A 19,963-nucleotide genomic window follows, 5' to 3' on the forward strand; every position below is an offset into this window, starting at 1 on the left:
CTGGTAATATCCCATGCTATCAAGGCTAGGTTACAAAGGTGACAGGTCTTGGTCTCCACTTGCTTGTTTATATTCCACATGACTGTAGTGTTGTCTGTGAACACCCTAACAGGGCTTGGAGACAAGAGATAATGAAGGGGTTTAATAAGGCCTCAAAGCCTTCATTTCACTGTTTAGTCTCCCAGGGGCAACGAAGAATACACAAACTCCCTGAACTTGATACTGTTCAAATAACCCCCCCACCCCTCAAGACAGGTATGATGCATTTGTGTAAACCTTCTGAAGTGTGTGTGTGTGTGTGTGTGTGTGTGGGGGGGCAGAAAAGGAAAAGCCGGATTGATGGACATCTTAAATTCTGTCCTAATGTAGGGCAAGAGAGGAATTTGGAAGTCTAAGGATGACAAGATGATGTCATTATGAGGTGGGGCATGACTTTTGTATAAAAGCTTCTGCATTTTTGTGGGCCAGGTTTTATCTGATGAAGTTTGGCACTGGTTTTAAGATGAAAAGCACTTAAAAAAATTAGTTTTTTGTGTGCTCTATGAAGTTGCTGATTCTGCTTTTTCTGTAGTTTATGCAGTTTTTGTGTTTTCTTTTCTTAGTGAAGTGCGTTTGTTTTCATGACATCAAGCAGTCAGAGTAGTTCACCAACATTGTTTTCCGATGTAGAATGTAGACCTTAATGAACTGCAGCGGTCTGTCTGCAATTTAACTAAGTTGGTACAACAGTTGTCAGAAAAAGTGGAGAGTATCCCACAGGATAATTGTTTTCAACTATCCTGTGGTTCTGCTAACAGAGAGGATTTATCCTACTTTTCAATCCAGTAAGCAGAAGGATTCTGCTAACATTATTCATGCAGGTTCTCCCTTGGCTGTGGATTAGATGGAAGGCAGTATACAGAAATTAACCAAATAGCTCCTAAGATGGATGACTGCTTTCAGAAAAAGTTTTGTTTTGTTCCTCCACCACAAGAATTTGGGCCTATGGATGTAATCATTAGTGAACAACTGGACACTTTCTAATACAAGCTCCTTAAGGTACGTAAATTACAGCTTGAAAATTAATACCTTCTAGAATCTGTTAGAACCAATATTGTACCCAAGGGGCTGAGGTTATGAAAGTTTCACACAGGGCTAGTGGCTAACTCTTCCATGCACAAAGAACTGCTACAACTTTTTGATGAGCATGGGTTGAGTTCATGGAACCTATAGTAAAACACAACAATATACAGATACAAGGTTTATTAGAGGAACTACAGTGGATATAAAAAGTGTACACACCCCTGTTAAATTGCCAGGTTTTTGTGATATAAAAAAATGAGACCACAATAAATAATTTCTAATCTTTTCCCACCTTTAATGTGACCTGTAACCTGCACAATTCAATTGAAAAACAAACAAATCTGTAAGGGGAAAAATATAAAAAATACAAAACATACAATAAGCTGGTTGCATAAGTGTGCACATCCTTAAACTAATACTTTGTTGGAGCACCTTTTGATTTAATTACAGCATTCAGTCTTCCAGGGTTTGAGTCTCTCAGCATGGCACATCTTGACTTGGCAAAATTTGCCCACTCTTCCTTGCAAAAGCACTCAAAATCTGTCATATTGTGAGGGCATCTCTTGTGTACAGCCCTCTTCTGGTCACCCCACAGATTTTCTATTGGATTAAGGTCTGGGCTCTGGCTGGGCTGGGCCATTTCAAAACTTTAATTTTCTTCTGGTGAAGCCATTCTTTTGTTGACCTGGATGTATGCTTGGGGTCACTGCTGTGGTGAAAGGTGAAATTCCTCTTCAGCTTTCTAGCAGACGCCTGAAGGTTTTGGGGCAACAGTGACTGGTATTTAGAACTGTTCATAATTCCCTCTAACGTGACTAAAGCCCCAGCTCCAGCTGAAGAAAAGCAACCTCAAAGCATGATACTGTCACCGCCATGCTTCACCACGGGGATGGTGTTCTTTTGGAGATGCAAAGTATTGTTTTTGCGCCAAACGTACCTTTTGGAATTGTGGCCAAAAAGTTCAACCTTGGTCTCATCAGACTATAACACATTTTCTCACATGCTTTTGGGAGACTTGATGTATACTGTTTTACAAATTGTAGCTAGGCCTTGATGTTTTTCTGTGCAAGAAAAGGCGGCATAATAACAATAATGGCCCCACAAGAGACTATCCTAACTCACTGGTTCTAGCCACTTCTGAAGTTCAGTTTAATTACAAAAGTTCTTTTTTCATCACCTTCTCTATGGATTATAGAATTATAGAAGGTATTTTGAAAAAGAACTGAGTTATAATTAGAGAGAATCCTGAATAGGTAAAGAAGCTGGGTGAATACCCCATAATCACATACTGGTGGGTACAGACTCTTAAGAATGTTTTCAAAACAAAAGAAAAATCTATGTGTACTGATGTTGTGAGAGGACTGGCCAAATGTAATATGTGCAATGTTTGTAAGTATGTTAAAACTGACAATGTTTTTAGTGTCAATTGGAAAAGTCTTAACTGTCCACAGCTCAGCTAACTGTAATAGTAAGGGAGCAGTTTATATGGCCCTATGTGAATGCTGTTCTGCTTATTACATACGAAAAACAGAACGTAAGTTCAACGAAAGCGTAAAAGAACATCTTTATGCAATTTCTAAGTTAAATGTAGCTAATGTCCTAGCTAGACATGTAGCTGCTTTTCCTGGTCATCACTTTAAATTTTCAGTACTGGAGAAACTGATTCCTGATGTTAGAGGTGGTCCTTTTAGACTGCACCTGGGAATGAAAGAATTGTTTTGGCAAGTACATTTTAATGCTGTTACCTTTCCAGGACTCAATGAAACATTTTCTATTACCAGTTTTCTCAAATTTAAAACATTTCAAAGGTAAATTTACTTTTAATTTTAATTAAATGACATTTTCATTGTTGTTGAAACAATTACTTTTAAAAGTTTTTTTTCTAAGTAAATATTTAAATATATTTTTTGATATGGTTTAATTATTGTTTTGTATGCCTTTAAGATGATGCCATTATGAGGCGGGGCATGACATTTGTATAAAAGCTTCTGCATTTTTGTGGGCCAGGTTTTATCTGATGAAGTCTGGCATTGGTTTTAAGATGAAAAACGCTTAATAAAATTTTAGTTTGTTGTGTGCTCGACTTAGTCACTGCTTCTGCTTTTTCTGTAGTTAATGGGTAACAATGTTGGTTGACACCAAAGAGACTTGAGGTACCACTGAAGCTTCCTCATGTGCAGTTTGGCAAATGGAAACACAGGAATCATGGATGCTATGAACCCTAGAGAGCTCTGAAAAAAAATAAGTTAAGTACTCAATATAACATTCCATTTGTGTTGTCCAAGTTCATGCTTCCTCTACAAATGGGTTGGGATCCAACCCTTGGATTCAACTCAACCAGCTTCTATTAGTTCTAGGATCTGACCATTGAGCTCCTCCATTACCCACAATGCCCCTGACCACTGCAATACCTCAGATCGAGTTTGCTGCTATTACATGTATTACTATCAGAAAATGCAATAACAATGCTATGACAGAAAAGTGATAGCAGAAAGATCAGGAATTTAAACAGGAGCTATGATTTCCATCAACAATTCAGTTACATCTCTCCTAAAGACATGGACAGGGGAAAGGAGGGAGGGAAGTTGAGGAAGAAAGAAAATGGACAACACAGATGGAACATTATGGTGAGTACATAACTTCTTTATCTGATGTTGTCATTTTCATTCATTCCTCAATGAATGGGACAGAGTCCCCAGATATAGTAACCTTGGGTGGCCTTCATGGAAAGATGCTCCAGAGAACCGTGGATACAAAAACAGCTTTATTTCTGGAGATGGTGGCCAATTTGCAATAAGCAATGAATGTATGGGTATTAGACCAAGTAGCCGATGTGGACATTGACATGGTTGAATGCGCCTTCGGTTGTCTTGGTAAAGTTATGCCTCTCAAGGTATAAACACAGGAGATACAATCTTATCTATTTAACCAGTGTGGTTTTTGAAACTGTTTACCCATTCTATTATTAGTGAAGGAGACAAATAATTAATCACTTTTCCTAAACTCTTTGGTCCTGTGAAGGTAAAAACGAAGTTGTCTATGAACGTCAAGAAGATGAAGGATGTATTATTTATTTTGAAACTTGGGGAAGAAAACTGGGAAATTGATCACTTGATTGATGTTGGCTTCAAAGGCAACTTCTGGTAAAAAGGAAAAGTTTTTGTGTAAATTAACTCTGTGTTTGTGAAAAAATCAAATAAGGTGGTTTGGAAGACAGTGCTTTGAGTTCAGATACTCCTCTTGCATAAGTAATAGCCACTAGGAAGACAGTTTTCCAGGAAAGAAACTTCAGATCTACTTTAGCTGATGATCCAAAAGGAGAAAGCACTAAAGTTTAGAAAACCATAATGAGGTCCCAAGGTGGAGTAGGGTCCTTTATTGGAGGTCTAAGCAAAAAAGTACCCTTTAGAAAAGCCTTACCTAATTTAGGTGACACTAAAGGAAAAGTATCATCTCTGACATGACAGCTGGAGATGGCTGCTAACTGAACTTTAATAGTGGAAAAACGTGCTCCACCTTGAAAAATCAAGGCAAGGAAATCCTGAAGAGTAGGAAGTGGGGCAGTAAAAGGATAGGACTCTCTCTGATGAGCCCAGAAAGAAAACCTTTTCCATATATTTTTGTAAATTTTCCTAGTCGAAGGTTTATGAGATAAGACCAGCATTTTTCAAACTGGGGAGGAAAGCCTGGAATGTCAAGCCATCATCGGAACTGGAGAAACCATGCGGTCAACTTGAGGCCTGCAATGTTCAGGTGAATCTGCCCTGATGGGTGAGATAGGAGGTCTGGACTGGGATCCAGCATCCATGGAAGATGTACTAGGTGAAACCAAAGGAAGGGGAACCACACCTGTCATGGCCAGAAGGGAGCAATAAGGATTACTGTGCTCTTCAACCAAAGTGCTTTCTGAAGAACTTTGGGATTAGAGTCAGGGAAGAATAAACATAAAGGAGACCGGAAGGCCAAACATGGACTAGACCATCTCTCGGTGATTGACCTTGAGGTGGGATTAGGGCAAAGAACCTGCTGCAATTGTTGTTGAGGGGAGATACAAACAGGTCGCAGCAAGGTTGACCATTGGTGGAAGATCATGTTCGCCACTGATTGGTTGAGAGACCACTCATGAGGCATGAGGATGGTCCTGTGGAGTTTGTCTGCTAGAATGTTGGATTTCCCCAGTATTTGCATCACTACAAGAAAGAGGTTGGATAAGATTGCCCATTACCATACTCTCATTGCTTCTCAACAAAGGGGGTAGGATCGGATTCCCCCCTTGTTTGTTGAAGTGCCAAACTACTGACATGTTTTCCGTTTGTGCTGCAATAGTCCCAAGAGGGAGAAAGCTCTGAAAGGCCTGCAACGTTAGAAGCACCACTCTCCAAGACACTTATATGCAAATTCATCTCTTGTGGGGACCATGTTCCTTGAACAGGCCATCCCAAGTAATGCCCCCCTCCCCCAACTGTGAGGCGTCCGTAATCAACATGGCTTTCAGGGGATGAAAGATAAATGGATGCCCTTGACCAATCTCCTCAGACTGAATCCAAGAAAGAAGAGAGTTTCTGCAGTCCTGAGACAGTTTTATCAGATGTCTTAAAGGATATTGACGAAAGGACCTTTTGGACTGCTAGGGTCTACTGAAGAATTCTCATCTGGAGATGAACAGTGGGAATTAAAGTAACTGCAGCAGCCATCAACTATAGAGTTTTGAGGACCAGTTTTACTGGGGGACAAGGAAGAGAAAGAATCTGTCTGACATGCGTCTTCAATGGAAGAACTCTGTTCTAAGGCAGAACAGCTAGAGATCTGACTGTGTCTAAACGAGCCCTTATAAACTTCGACTTGGACTGGTTGACGTTGTGATTTGTCCATACTGATAGTGATTCCCAGCAAGTGAGATAGCTGAATTAAACAGTCTCTGGCTTTTACGAGCGGATGCCTGGTCGGTGCAGTGAGGAGCCAGTCATCTAAATAAGGAAACACTCTGAATCCAAGCAGTTTCAGGTGAGCTGCTACTGCTGCCATGGTGAACACCCTGGGGCTGTGCTGAGACCAAAGCGCAGTGCTCTGAACTGAAAATGAATGGCTCCCACACAGAACAGATACCTTCAAGAGCACCTGGTCATTTTGATGTGATAGTACACATCTTGAAGATCAACTGAGCACATCCAATTGCCTTCTGAAGGAAACGTAGAATGGACTCAACTGTGACCATCTGGAATTCTTTATAAACTGATTTAGATAACAGAGATCCAAGACAGGTCTCAAGGCCCCTCTCTTTTTGGCACTACAAACATCTCTGAGTAAATTCCAGATCCTACTTAGTCTGGGGGGTACCTCTTGGATGACTCTTATCTAGCAACTTTCAGATCTCTTGAGCTGCTAGCTCCCTTTGGGTGGAACATAGGAGAGACTTTTCTTTTTAGTGGGAACGTGTAAAAATGGAATGAAATATCCTCTGGATATGATCCTTTGCACTCAAGATTTTTTTGTGATGGCTAGCCAGGCTTTTTGGTGCAAGGATAAACACCCCTGACTGCCTCCAGAGAGGGACAGTCAGGCAACCTTTCAGGAGAGCTGGAGGGATCTGTTTGAGAAGGAATCTTGAGATCCTTGTTTCTACAGATCCCTTCTGCCACTTGGGCAGCATCTACCATTATAGTAATTCCCCTCTCTTTCTCTGGGGGCAACCATATCTTCTTCCTACCATGTTGACTCCTAGAGAAAGGTCTGTATGGGTTAGAAAAGTGGATTCTGACAGCAGACAAGGTCTTTCCATCTTGTTCACTGTGGAAGAGAGTTTCTTTAACGGCTGGCCTTAAAGAAAATCTATCAAAAGGAGCACTGATGAACGACATCTTGAAGGGCTCCGCAAAATCGCACAACCGCATCCAGACATGTCTCCTTATGGCTATGCCTGAACTGGCCACCCTCGAGGTACCTTCAGCTGTATGTGAGATTAACCTCATGGACACATTTGTAATAAATTGTAGGATGGCCAGTCATGAGGAAAAGGACTTCTGTTCCTCTGCGGACATGGATCTTGGTACAGTATTACAGAGTTCTTTTACCAAGTCCCTCTGTAATCTGGAGAAATATGCCAGGTAGTTCAGCAATGGTAGGGTAAGTGTCACTGATGTATACACTCACTTCCCAAACCTGTCAAACGTCCTAGACTCTCTATTAGTGGGATGGATAGTGGAGCTTTGTTCTGCCAGCTCCTTTTTGGTGGCTGCTTCAACAACCATGGCATCTGCAGGAATCCCTTTAGTCCAGTATTGAACGTCAGCAGGGGCTCTCAAAATTTTGTCCGGGCATTTGAAGATTAGTTCCATAGCCTGCAGGAGACAAGGTCTATAAAGCTCATCTGCAGGGGGAGGGGGGTAACCAAAGATGTAGACGGTCCAGACCTGAAGGCTTTCAAGAGCACCAATTCCTCCTGGAAAGGAGTTTGGGAAGCACCATCCAGTTTTCTGGTGAAGGATCTCTAAGATGTCTCCAAAAGAGACATCTTCAGATGGAGATATAGGGGACCCTTCCCCTTCATCCAAATCTGTTTTTTCTTTGAGGGATTCCTGTGGGGAATCCAAGTGCCTCTTCTTGCAAGCCCTTTTCCAAGGAAGCTTCTCAGTGGGGATATCAGAAGAGATGAGGAATTCCCTGGTGGGAACTGCTTAGAAGCTCATCTGAGGTAGCTGTCCCTGAGGTGTAGGATAAGAAGACTCAGATAAAGGATCCAAAGAGGGAATGGGGCATGGATATGAAGAAGTGAGAGTCTAAACTACTCAAGGATGAGCCAATACCCCCTCCACCACCTCAAATGCAGAGGGAGCAAGAGAAGCAGAGGACAATCCCACCAAAACTGAGGCTCTTGGAGCAGACAATCCATGGGCCTCACCAACCCTTCATTCTAAGGGAGGAGTCGGAACAGACCTATCCAGCTCCGAAGCTCCGAGAGGAAGCGAGGGCTCTGAAAACTTCAGAGTCAAAGTCAACCCCTTGGATCCAGTGCCAGTGCTTCTGCACTGACAGCTACCGTGCTCCAACAGTGTCAGAGCTGATCGAGTCAGGGAAGTTGCTGGAGTAGAAGATGAAATAACATTTGGATCCAAGGTTCGACTCTTGGAATTGTCAGATACAAGGACTCTGAAATGGCTGGTGGAATGAAAGAGCAAGTACAGGCTGGAAAGAAGGTTGCCGGCTCACGGATCTGATGGGAGAAGGAGCAGGAAGGACCGCCATCTAGATCTGTGTTTTGATAAATTTTCTTATCATCCTATCCAGCTCCAACTTGGAAAGACTTTGAGAAGACCTAACAGAGTGCAGGATGTGGAAGGTGGTCTTGAAAACCTCTTGGGAGTCTTTCATAAAAAAGGAGACCATGATCTTGGGTTACTGGATCCAGAAAAAACCTAAGAGAACAGAGCAGATGGCGTTGGATCCAATGACTTTGGATGCTAGGTCTTAAAAACCTTCTTAGGTGGCTATAAAGAAGGTGTGGACTCAAGAGATCGAGCAGGTAAGAGTTTACAGTGCTCCCTGGGCTCCTTGGATTTTTGAGAGGGGGTTTGAGCCCCTGAAGAAATGTCTATAAAAGAAGCCAAGGTCGGAAGGAGGCCTTTTAAAATTTTTTCCTCCTATCATTTATCAGTCTTGCGTTAAAGGCTGCACAGATAGAGCAAAAGGTGTCAAAATCTGCTGAGCCCAAACATTAAATGCACTACCTGTGGTCATCAGAACTGGGGATATTATGCAGACAGGAAGTGCATTTCTTAAATCCAGATGGCTTATCAGTCATGCTAGAAAACACAAGTCAAAAATGTCGAGAGTGAGAAAAGTTTTTTTTTTTTTAAATTAGGAAAAAAGGGAAGTACCAACTGCCAACAATGGTATAGCAAGAAATTACTTAAAGGGTAAGAGTGAAGAACGGACTATCAACAATGGTAGAACAGAAATGCCAAAAAATAAAACTCTGTAAGGAAAGTTGTTGAGGGTAAGGGGGCTTAGCAAATTAAGAAAGAGTTAAGAAAACCTATATAGAAAGATATATAAAAGAAAGAATAATGAGCTGTTCACGCATTATAACCCACAAGGAGCTTGAGCAATCGTAATCCCAACCATCTTGAAGAACAGCAAATAAAACCCCAGGTATTGCAGCGGTCAGACCCTAGAATCTAAAGAAGGCAGCCAGTCTGATCTGAACCCATTCATTGAGGAAGAATGAAAATGACATCAGATCCTCTGTTCCTGGTGTCACCTGCAAAGGAAAAAAAAGTCTAAAAATAATTTGAGAGAAACAAACCTTTTCCAAAGGAAAGAAGAGTGTCATAAAAAACGTGATGCCCTTCCTTACAACTGTTGCAGTATTCTTTACAAATAGGATATGATGCTGAGGGCAGCCAAACGTCTGACCAGCGCACCAAAGCATTATCTCCTTCAAGGTGCCATACATATGACATATGTCCTACGTCCAAGGCATAAGGTACATAAATGAATAGGAGCACCTAATTCTTAGAACTTCTGTGCCACCAGTCTGAATGTTATTCGATTAATTCATTCTGGAGGTCATTGACCAAACTGGTTCAGCTTCGCAGCCTCTCCAAAATAAGTGCTCCATTGGGGTCTTTTCCTTCCTTTTCTTTCCTTTAGTAGCTTTATCTTTTTACATGTCATCCAGGAGGGAACAATTTGAATTTGGGAGGCAGATTCCCCAATAAGATAAACACACGTGCCTCTTCTGCTTGGATGCTACACATGACCATACTCGGTGCAAGATTAGTCAGGCATTTGTTCCAAAGACTCATCGCAGTAGTGCGTTGGCTCATTCTATTTACTTGGAGAATACTATGGCTTCTGAGTCCACCTTCCTCGACGTTCAGCTGCTGCCTAAAAAGAAACCTAAGAAGGCCCGCATTGAATCTGCTGCTGTCCACCCTCCTCCAGACATCTCCATCGGGTTGGATGAAGACTCCAATGACCATGAAATCCAGCATTAGCTTCCTTTGCCACAACCTAGTTTGCGGCTGACATGAGGCTGCCTACTCACACATCCAGTGAGGCTGTGCCTACGTCTGCTGCAGACATGGAGGAGGAATGGTGGCTGACATAGAAAGGGTTTAGGGGGATTCCCCAGACAGTAGTTGGGGAGAAATCCTTGGTACTCAGGCAGGGGTCTCAGCCTCAGAGTTTTGTTAGAGGTGATGTTCCACAGAAATAGAAACAGAAGACCAGGCACGTGGCTTCTGTGGCAAATAATCCTCACAAGGAATAGCAGGATTTCACACAGGGTCTTTTTAATACCCTTACAGCTTTAAAGCCTCCTCAAGCCTTGTTTGACCCTTCCCTTCTTCTCTTCCTTGGTCCTCTACTACTACTATACGTCACAGGGAGTCTGAGTCCTCTGATGAAGCTTTAGATTTGGATTCTGGTGAAGAGTCCTTGGCTTACTCTTCTCAACAACATTTTCCTCCAAAACAGGTACTGTGAGCTCTTGAGATGGATTTACCCGGACCTTCTTCAACCCCACACCCCTCCACCCCACCTCCCAGGTTGGATGCTTTGTTGGACATTTCTCTTTGGCTTTTCAAGCCTCTGATTCCCAGCCTCATGCTCCAAAGAAGTTTGACAGGTTCTATAAAGACCCTTAACCTGAAAAGTTTTTGGATCCTGCTGTGATTTCCTTAGCTGCTTACAATCCATATAAATTGCTGTCCTCGTCTAAAGCTTTTACCTTCAGACAAGGACAGTCATGCTGTAAATCAGTATGGGGAAAAAATGTATACATCTGCTGCTCTACCTATCAGAGCCATTAACACAGAATCAGGACAGGCTTACAAAGGAGTAAACCACTTACACAGCAAGCCTTTTAGAACTGTACCCCCAGCATGGTGAATGGCAACATCCTTTTGAATCACAATTAAACACACAAAGGAATGTCAAAGGAATTTATTTTTTAACTCTATTAAAAAAGTCATGATCATTTTTTGAAAGGCATTCAGTGTTTTTTGGTTTGCTTCTACATGCAACACAATGAAACATGCAAGGTTTTTTCTATGGAGGATGTATTTTATTTTACAAACTATAATGCTACATTTTCAAGTATCTGCATGTTAGGACCCAAATCACATGCAGCTGTGTCAATCTCTTTTGTACATCCTCCCTCTCGTAGAACTAGGTCTGTTGGACACAGCCTTAAAAAAGCCACTGCTCATTGTACTATTCCTAATCAACACAATTTTCATAAAGCTATGAGACAGACATTTTACTTTACAAACCTTACCTTCATAAAGAGAGTATGGTCTATCAGGAATACGACACCCATGACTACCGTAGTCTAAACACCAGTCTGCAAACTAAAAACAAACAGTAAAATAGGTTTACAGTTCACATCTCTGCCCACTTTAACCTTTTTCTGAAGGCAACTCTACACCTATAACATAAAATGGCAAAGCATCCACATTAAAGGCGACCAAAGTTTGAGTTACAGCACAATAAGAAGAGACAAAGCCCCACAGCAAGGGCACATTTTAAATTATAGTACTATTAACTCACACTTGACAGAATAAAAGGATGCGAGTTAAAAAGCATTTTCGTAAATAAAAGACAGCAACAGAGACTGCAATGACTGTCATTTATTACAGAGTATAATTTACTTTTTTTCAAAAATCATTCCAAGTAAAATAGAGACAGTGCAACATTGCAAGTCAAAATAAGGAACAGCTGAGAGGCTGGTCTTAAAGAGAATTCATTAATATAACTTTATTATGCAAATAAGCAAAATTTTCAAGATCTACGCAAGCTGGTGGCCATCTTAGACAGCCATATTCAATTAGTCACTCAAGCATAGGTGTAGCTCCAGAAAGTCACATGCAGACTTTCACAAATGTCAGTAAGAAAAAAAAGAGAGGCCATACAGCACAGACAACCAAAGCATGCTTTTAGACCTGGCTAAGTGACTTGTCTAGAGAGTTGCACAGCATGCAAGTAGTAAATGGAGGATTCAAACTCAGTAATATAGTATGAAACAACAGCCTTGAATGTCTATGTAATACTACAGTAGTTTTACTGCATTTAAAAACAATTAATAGTTTTACTGTATTTAAGGACAAGGACAAATTCTCATCCCACCACTAACTCACTGAAACAATTAGGGTGACTGGAAATCCCCCACCATCTCTCATTCTCCCAACTAACTACAGCTCACAAAATAATCTACAGACCCACAGACTGTCCTGCTCTCGACACTACTCACCCAATACCAACCCAGCAGGCAACTAGTATCTGAAAATCATCTATTTCTAAAAGTAGAAAAGCCCACCTTACCTCCTGGTCAACTCCTCTACTCCTTCACCATCACCAAACTATGGAACTCATTTCCACCTTCTATAAGAAACACAGGCAGCACCACCACCTTCAAACAAATACTGAAAAATCATCTCAACTCTTCCGGACTATGTTCCTGCTCTATAACCTAACCTCCTCCTCCTTATATGAATACTTAATTCCTATACTTTTTGCCGCTGCTGACCGACAATATTTTCTCCATAATTATTATTTTAATCACTTAATACTGGCAGAAGAATACAAAAAAAATGAATAACGGTGCATCCTTGAATAATGCAGGTGCTTGTTAATGACTGCTATAATTCCTTGCATATGGGTTCTTACCTGCAGTGTCACTAAATACACCTGCAAGAGCAAAAGCATTTATTTTCTCCCCGAGACTTGTACTGCCTCCTAATCCATCATCCAGACTGCAACACAACCCCTTTACTCAACTTCACCCAGTCATATTTGTTTTCTTTCTTCTCTTATTTATGAAGTATTTTCATTAACAAGTGTCTTTTAACATTTTTAATTACCTTATTTTGTAACTCTGCCCAATCTCTTACATTTCTGACAACTATCAGCATCATATGGAGCAAATAGAAAAATCTACTCAGAAAAACGTTGTTAGTAACAGTTTACTTGCTAAAAATATTTTTATATTGACCAATAAAGGTTTCCAAACAGATTCAACTCCATTTTTTCTGTAGAGGAGCAAAAAGCGAATAATTTTAATGCTCATCAACTGGTCAAACAAACTACTCTGAGGTGTAACTAGTGACTACGGCTCCCAGTACCATCCTTGGATCAGCCCCACCCCCCGGCCACCCAAAAAAGGCTCTTCTATTTCCTCAAACTGTAACATCTACTTGCTACAGTTTATATGTTTCACACAGAACCCTAAAGTGCTTCAGCTCTAAAAAAAATTCCTTTTTAGATGGTAGATGCTACAGTTTATGCCACACAGAGTGCTAAACATTTCACTTATATTGGTAATGCACTGCAGTGAAGACAGAGAGCAGTATCTGCTGACCCCTACCCACCTCCCTTGGTGTAGTTGCCTCCATTGCCCTACCCTAGCTATGCTACTGCTACTTGGCAGAAAACAAAGACAAGCCTGCCAGCACAGTATCCAAAGTGTTGAGAAGATCTACAATACACACCTCTCAACTGTACAGATCTTCGCAGAATGTCCAGTGTTTTGCCTCATAATTTTTGGTCTGTTCATCATAAAAAACTTTTTTGACAAATCATTGGGATAATCTAAGGATTAAAATCACTAAATAATGACATGTATTTGAGTTTCAGACATCATAGCCTTCAGAAAATGCATGCTAACACAAATCCTGTTATTCTAGCAACTTTCTAGGTTTATAACAGAAATATTTAAAAATGTGTCCTTATTTTTGGGCCTTTGTCCCTCCATTATATCAGGCTTTGTCCAGATTTCTTCACTAAGAGGTTTGAGAAGTATGTCTACAAATTGTACCTACCAAAGTGACTTTCAAGTGATGCTTGTATTAACAAACTTTGTAACAGCAACAGAGTGAGCGTTTTTTTTTTTTTTGTACATTAAGGAGCTCAAACGGCTGTTGAAAAAAAGTACTGTTGTGTAAAATCTTACTATAACAGTAGCTGTCCAATTCTTCACTGTTGCAGTATTCTTTACAATAGGGATCCCCTGCCAAGGGCAGCCAGACATCCAGCCAGTACACCAAAGCCTTCTGATTTGTAAAGGGTGCGCCGTATGCCACACATATGCTCTCTGCGCATGGCATAGGACATAAAGGGGACATCAGAATGTACCATCTTCAGAACTGAAAAGCCCTAGTAGGAATGACAGTCCAAGGATAAAAGTAGGTAAGTAGCACATCCAGAAGGGGGAAAAAACAGGGAGAAGAGAGTGGGAGTGAATACTACAACACTGAAGAGAAGGATATCTATGGTAATGCTAAGATTTTACACAACTGTACGATGTCCTTTCATATTACTGTTGCAGCATTCTTTACAATAGGGAGAATGCAAAAGGTCAGGAAAACTGGGAGGAGGAAGGGCCAACAGAGCCCTCTAGGAAGCCAAGGTGAATGGCCCTGGCAAAGCCAGCTTTGGCCTTAGAAATCACATCCAACTTATATTGCTTAGTAAAGGTATGCACAGAAGTCCAGGTTGCTGTCTCATGAACATAATTAGTATCCAAGCCCTTGAAAAAAAGCACCAGAAGAAGACAACCCTAGTGGAATAAGCCTTAACAGAAGAAGGAAGGCTCTTCCCATGAAAAGGATAGCAAATATATATGGCTTTACATATCCAAGAAGAAATGCTTTGTTTGGAAGCAGCCAACCTTAAAACAGGATGAAAACAAACAAAAGTTTTATGTCTATGCAAATCCAAGGTGTACAAAACCTTTTTAGCTGCAGACAGAGGAGACGGGGGAAAAAAGTGGGCAAATTAGCAGACTGATTAACAGACAACTTATTAATCACCTTGGGCATAAAACAAGGATTAGTACGAAGGGACACCAAAACTAAAAAAGGAGGAACAGCTATAAGGACTTGTAGCGCACACACCCATCTGGCAAAAGTAAGGGCCAAAAGAATCAGTCTTCCAAGAACAATGCTGTAAGGAAGCTGAAGCAGCAGGCTCAAAAGGAGCCAGAATCAATTTTTCCAAAACAAAATTAAGGTGCCAGGAAGGAGGGACAGGCTTCTTGGGAAGCCTAATGTGAAAGACGCCTTTAAGAAACTGCTTGGCCTCAAATCTAGAGGCCAACGTGGGAATCAAAGGCAAACAAGCAGCGATAACTGATAGATGGGTCTTAGCAGAAGAATATGCCAAGTCAGCACTGAGCAATTCACACAAGTAAAACAGAGCACCAAAGGAACACCCACAGTAAGTGGTTCCAGATTACGATAAAGACACAGAAAACCTCTTCCATTTGGATAAGCAAGATTTCCTTGTAGCGGGTTTCCTGCCCTCCTGCAGGACCCTGAAGCACGTCTTCAGAAAAAAGGTGTCTGCAGGGGATCAAAATCCTATCACTCACAATGTCAGTTGAAGAGTGGACAGGTGGGGATGGATGAGAAATCCCCATTGTCTTGTGTGAGTAGGTCCACCCTGTAAGGTGAATTGTGATGACTGCCCTTGGGAAAAGTACAGTTTTGTACCTACCATAAATGTAGATGTCCGATAGGAATGCATCTGCAGTCCTTACAAATGGGTTGTCCTGTCGTCAGGCAGCCCTTCGGTCGGCCGGATTCCAAAGTCTGGGTCTGGCTTCGGCTGGTGTCGCACTTCACCCGACGTCATCGCTGCAGTTTTTCGGGTATAAAGGCATCAGCCGACGCCATTTTCCTCAGTGTTTCTTGCCCCAGATGCCAGGTGCCCTCTTGGATGGCTAAATTTGGATAAATGCCAATGCTTCCAAGTAATAGAGAGCAAACACATAAAATTAGCATGTATGTACATATATACAAACAAATACACCATAATAGATCCCCCCCAAGCTAGCTGAAGGATGGCAAATACCCTAGGAGTACCACAGAGGGGAAGGTGGGTGGGTAATCCTGACTGCAGATGCATTCCTATCGGACATCTACATTTATGGTAGGTACAAAACTGTACTATGTCCTTCAAGGATGCATCTGCAGTCCTTACAAATGGGTAGAATACCAAAGCTAAACTAGGGGAGGAGGAAAAAAGGAGAGATTATGGTGTAGTTAGGATCCCTTGCAGAACAGCAGTGGCAAAACCTGCTCGGGATCTAGAGTATAGAGGCAAATTATAATGCTTGGCAAATGTATGCACGGAGGTCCAAGTAGCAGCCTCTATAATGTCCTTGGTAGCCACTCCTCGTAAGAAGGCTGTGGTAGTGGCTGTAGCCCTTGTGGAGTGAGGCCTGATGTTCTCTGGAGTTTTCTTTCCATGGTAGGAGTAACAAAATCTAATGCAATTTCCTATCCATTTGGAGATTGTCTGTTTTGAAATTGGTTTTCCTTCCTTTCCTGTTGCATATGCTACCAGAAGCTGGTCAGTTTTTCTATTGGACTTGGTCCTGTCCAGGTAGTAGCGTAATTGTCTATGTACATCCAAGGTATGCAAGAGCCTTTCTCCCCTGTTCTGTGGGTTGGGGAAGAATGTAGGTAGGTGGATAGCCTGGTTTAAAGACACTCTGGATACCACCTTAGGCATGAATGTAGGATTTGTTCTCATGGACACTCTATCTTGATGGAAGATCAGGAAGGGTTGCACTGCCATTAATGCCTGTAGTTCAGAGACCCTTCTTGCTGAAGTTATTGCCAGCAGGAAAGCAGTTTTCCAGGATAAGTATTGTAATTCTGCTGTTGCTGCTGGTTCAAAAGGAGGAAGAGTCAATTTTTCTAGCACAAAGTTCAAGTCCCATGCTGGCAATGGTGGTTTCCTGGGAGGTTTTACATTTTAATTCCTCTCAGAAACTGTCTGAGCAGAGGATGAGAGAAGACAGGAGGATCCAAGCTGTATTCTGCTGAAATAGCTGATGCATGTATCTTGATGGAAGAATAGGACAGGCCTGTATGGAAGAGCTCTGCCAAGTACTCCAGGATGTTGGCTATGTTTACCAGTGTCACATCTTTTCCCTTTGCAGTACTCCAAATGAGATATCTTTTCCATTTTGCTGCATAATTCTTTCTTGCTGAAGGTCTACGAGCCTCCAGGATTATGTCTTTAACCCTTTGGGATAAATTCGGGTTAACTGCTGTTATGTAATGTTCCAGGCTGTTAGCTGCAGAGTTTTCAGGTTTGGATGCAGGATGTTGTAGTTGTTCTGTGTTAACAGTAATGGTATCAGGGGTAGTGTCCATATTTGTTCCCGAGACATGCTCCTCAGCAATGGGTACCAATGTTGTCTTGGCCAGTCTGGAGCTATCAGAATGATCCTTGGACGTTCCTCTTTGATCTTGAGAAGCACCTTGTGCATCAAAGGAAGTGGTGGGAATGCATATGCTGTCATGTTTTTCCAACTGAAAGATAGGGAGTCCACCTTCCAAGCAAGTGGGTGGTACGTCCTTGTGCAGAATTTCTGTAGCTGGTGATTGAGTGGGGATGCAAATAAGTCTATTTGTGGTAATCCCCATTCTCTTGTGATGGCTTTGAAGATGTCCGGATGCAGCATCCATTCGTGGGCATCTGTGGTTGTTCTGCTTAATATGTCTGCTAGAATGTTTTCTTTTCCCGGTACATAAATTGCTTGTAACTGAATGTTGTAACTCAGAGCCACATCCCATAGGTCCAGTGCCAGCCGGCATAGAGGATATGAATGTGTGCCTCCCTGTTTGTTGATGTACCACATAACTGTGGTGTTGTCCGTCCTTATCACCAACTGACCTTCTTGGAGAAATGGTCTGAATGACTGGATTGCCAATTTTACTGCCAGCATTTCCTTTAGATTTATGTGCAGGCGCAGCTGGTCTTGAGTCCATAAGCCTTGTATGCACTTGCCCAGCATGTGTGCCCCCCAACCGAGGTCTGAGGCATCTGTCGTGATGGTTTGGCTTGGTTGACTGTTGCAGAAGGGCAATCCTGTGTTTGACTGACATGCCTGAGCCCACCATAGGAACTCTTGCTTCAGGCATGGGATTATTGGAATTCTGGTTTCTAGGCTGTGCTTGTGCTGGGACCACAAATTCTTTAGGTACTACTGTAGCTTTCTCATATGCAGTCTGGCATGAGGGACCAGAATTATGCAGGATGCCATGAAGCCTAGGGCTTGTAGTACTTTTCTTGCAGTTAGATGGTTCTGCTTTGTTAATGCCAAGAAGTAGAGAGGTAGTTGCTCTTTCTTTTCTGCAGTTAGGAATGCCATTTGTTTTGATGTGTCCAGCTCTGCACCCAGAAAGGTTATTCTTTGGGATGGAATCAGCCTTGACTTTTTTATATTGACTGTATATCCCAGGGCTTGCAGCAGATACATGACTCTTTGTGTAAGTCTTCTGTTACCTTGCTTTTGTTGTCCGCTTGTATCAGGCAGTCGTCCAGGTAGGGATAAATTTGGATCCCCTGAAGTCTGCAATGAGCAATTACTGATGCCAGGCATTTCGTGAACACTCTGGGCGCAGTAGATAAGCCAAAGGGCAATGCTGAGAATTGATAATGCTCTGATCCTGCAAGAATTCTGAGGTCTTATGGGGACGTGCAGGTATGCCTCCTTGAGATCTAGAGTTACCAGCCAAGACTCCTTGCCCAGCATGGGAAGAAGCTGCTGTAAGGTCAGCATTTTGAATTTTGGGACAATACGGAAGTGTTTAAAGCGGACAGGTCTAGAATAGGCCTCCATTTGTTCTCTTTTCTTGGTACTAGGAAGAGTCTGGAGTAAAATCCCTTTCCTTGCTCCATAGATGGTACCTTTTCGACAGCTCTCATTCTTAATAGTTGAGATATTTGCTTTAGAGCTTCTGCCCTTTGAGTAGGTGGTAGGTTTGGCATTCCTCTCTTTCCTGGTAGAGTATGGAAATGGAACCTGTAACCTTGGTCTATAGTTTGCAAAATCCATTTTTCCCTTGTGATGCAATGCCAGTTCTTTGAAAATAAAGTTAGCTTTCCGCCTAAAGGTGCTTCTAGTTGCTCCCTGGTAGGTGGTGCCACCGCCAAGTCACTGTGATTGTGTTGTAGTAGTGGTGGTGGCTGCGTCCGTGCCTCGCTGGTTGTTACCTTGCCACTGGCGTCCCCTGTAGGCACCCCTGGATTGATTTCTGCCTCTAGAACGCCTATTCCTGCCTCTCTGTGTCTTAGAGGAGTCCGGAAAGGACCAATTCTTGGAGGGCCAGTTCCTGCTAAACCTTGGTGGTTGAACCTGTAAGAAATTTTTCACTGTTTGTACAGATTTCGCCTTCTCTTCCATCTTTTTTAGTACCTGCTGTGCAGGGGAACCAAATAAATTGACCTTGTCCATTGGTGCATCCAAAAGCTTTGATTTGACATGGTCTGGTAATGCCTGTTCTTTCAACCATGCATGTCTCCTGATAACTGTGCCAGTCATGGCTGATCTAAAGGGAGCCTCCAGTGCATCATAGCCACATTTTAAAGAATGGTTACTAACCTGCTGTATGTTATGTACCATATCCTGAACATATATATATATATATATATATTTTTTTTTTATCTAAAGATTCTTCAGAGGACAGCTTTTTAGTTAACTGGTCAAGCATAAACTCTTGATATTGAATCATATGGAATTGGCAGTTCAAAGCCCTAGCTGACAAAGTAGCAGAGGTGTAAACTTTTTTACCCCATCTCTCTAAGGATCTGGATTCCCTTTCAGAGGGGAGGGGGTTCTTAGTAGAAGTAGCTGCTACAGCTTTAGGGCCCTGGGAGATAGTCTCTGGATCTGCAAAAGGAGCCTTGTATAAATGGTGATGAGTGTCCGGGACCCTGTAGTACCTATCGGGCTTAGCAGGAGCCGGAGGTAATGAATCAGGAGCAGTGCAAGCATCGTTAAATGCATCATCTACAACAGAAAGAACTGGAGGTATAGCTAAAGGCCTATGTTGTGGCAAATGTAGAAAGGTTCTAAGCCTTTTTCTGGAGTCTGAGAAATCTTGCC

At 42.0% G+C, this 19,963-nt stretch overlaps 1 protein-coding gene across 1 annotated transcript in view; it reads right to left on the reverse strand.

Moving 5' to 3' along the window:
* LANCL2 (LanC like 2) overlaps positions 1 to 19,963 on the reverse strand; it is a 543,796-nt gene that overhangs the window by 65,729 nt on the left and 458,104 nt on the right. The window contains exon 8 of the mRNA XM_044064819.1: positions 11,342 to 11,414. Within this exon, the coding sequence (XP_043920754.1) occupies positions 11,342 to 11,414 (73 nt within the window). The remainder of the gene's footprint in view (positions 1 to 11,341; positions 11,415 to 19,963) is intronic.

This window comes from Protopterus annectens, chromosome 3.part0 (assembly GCF_019279795.1).
Source record: "Protopterus annectens isolate FY-2018-M chromosome 3.part0, PAN1.0, whole genome shotgun sequence".
In the NCBI taxonomy this organism is placed as follows: Eukaryota; Metazoa; Chordata; order Ceratodontiformes; family Protopteridae; genus Protopterus; species Protopterus annectens.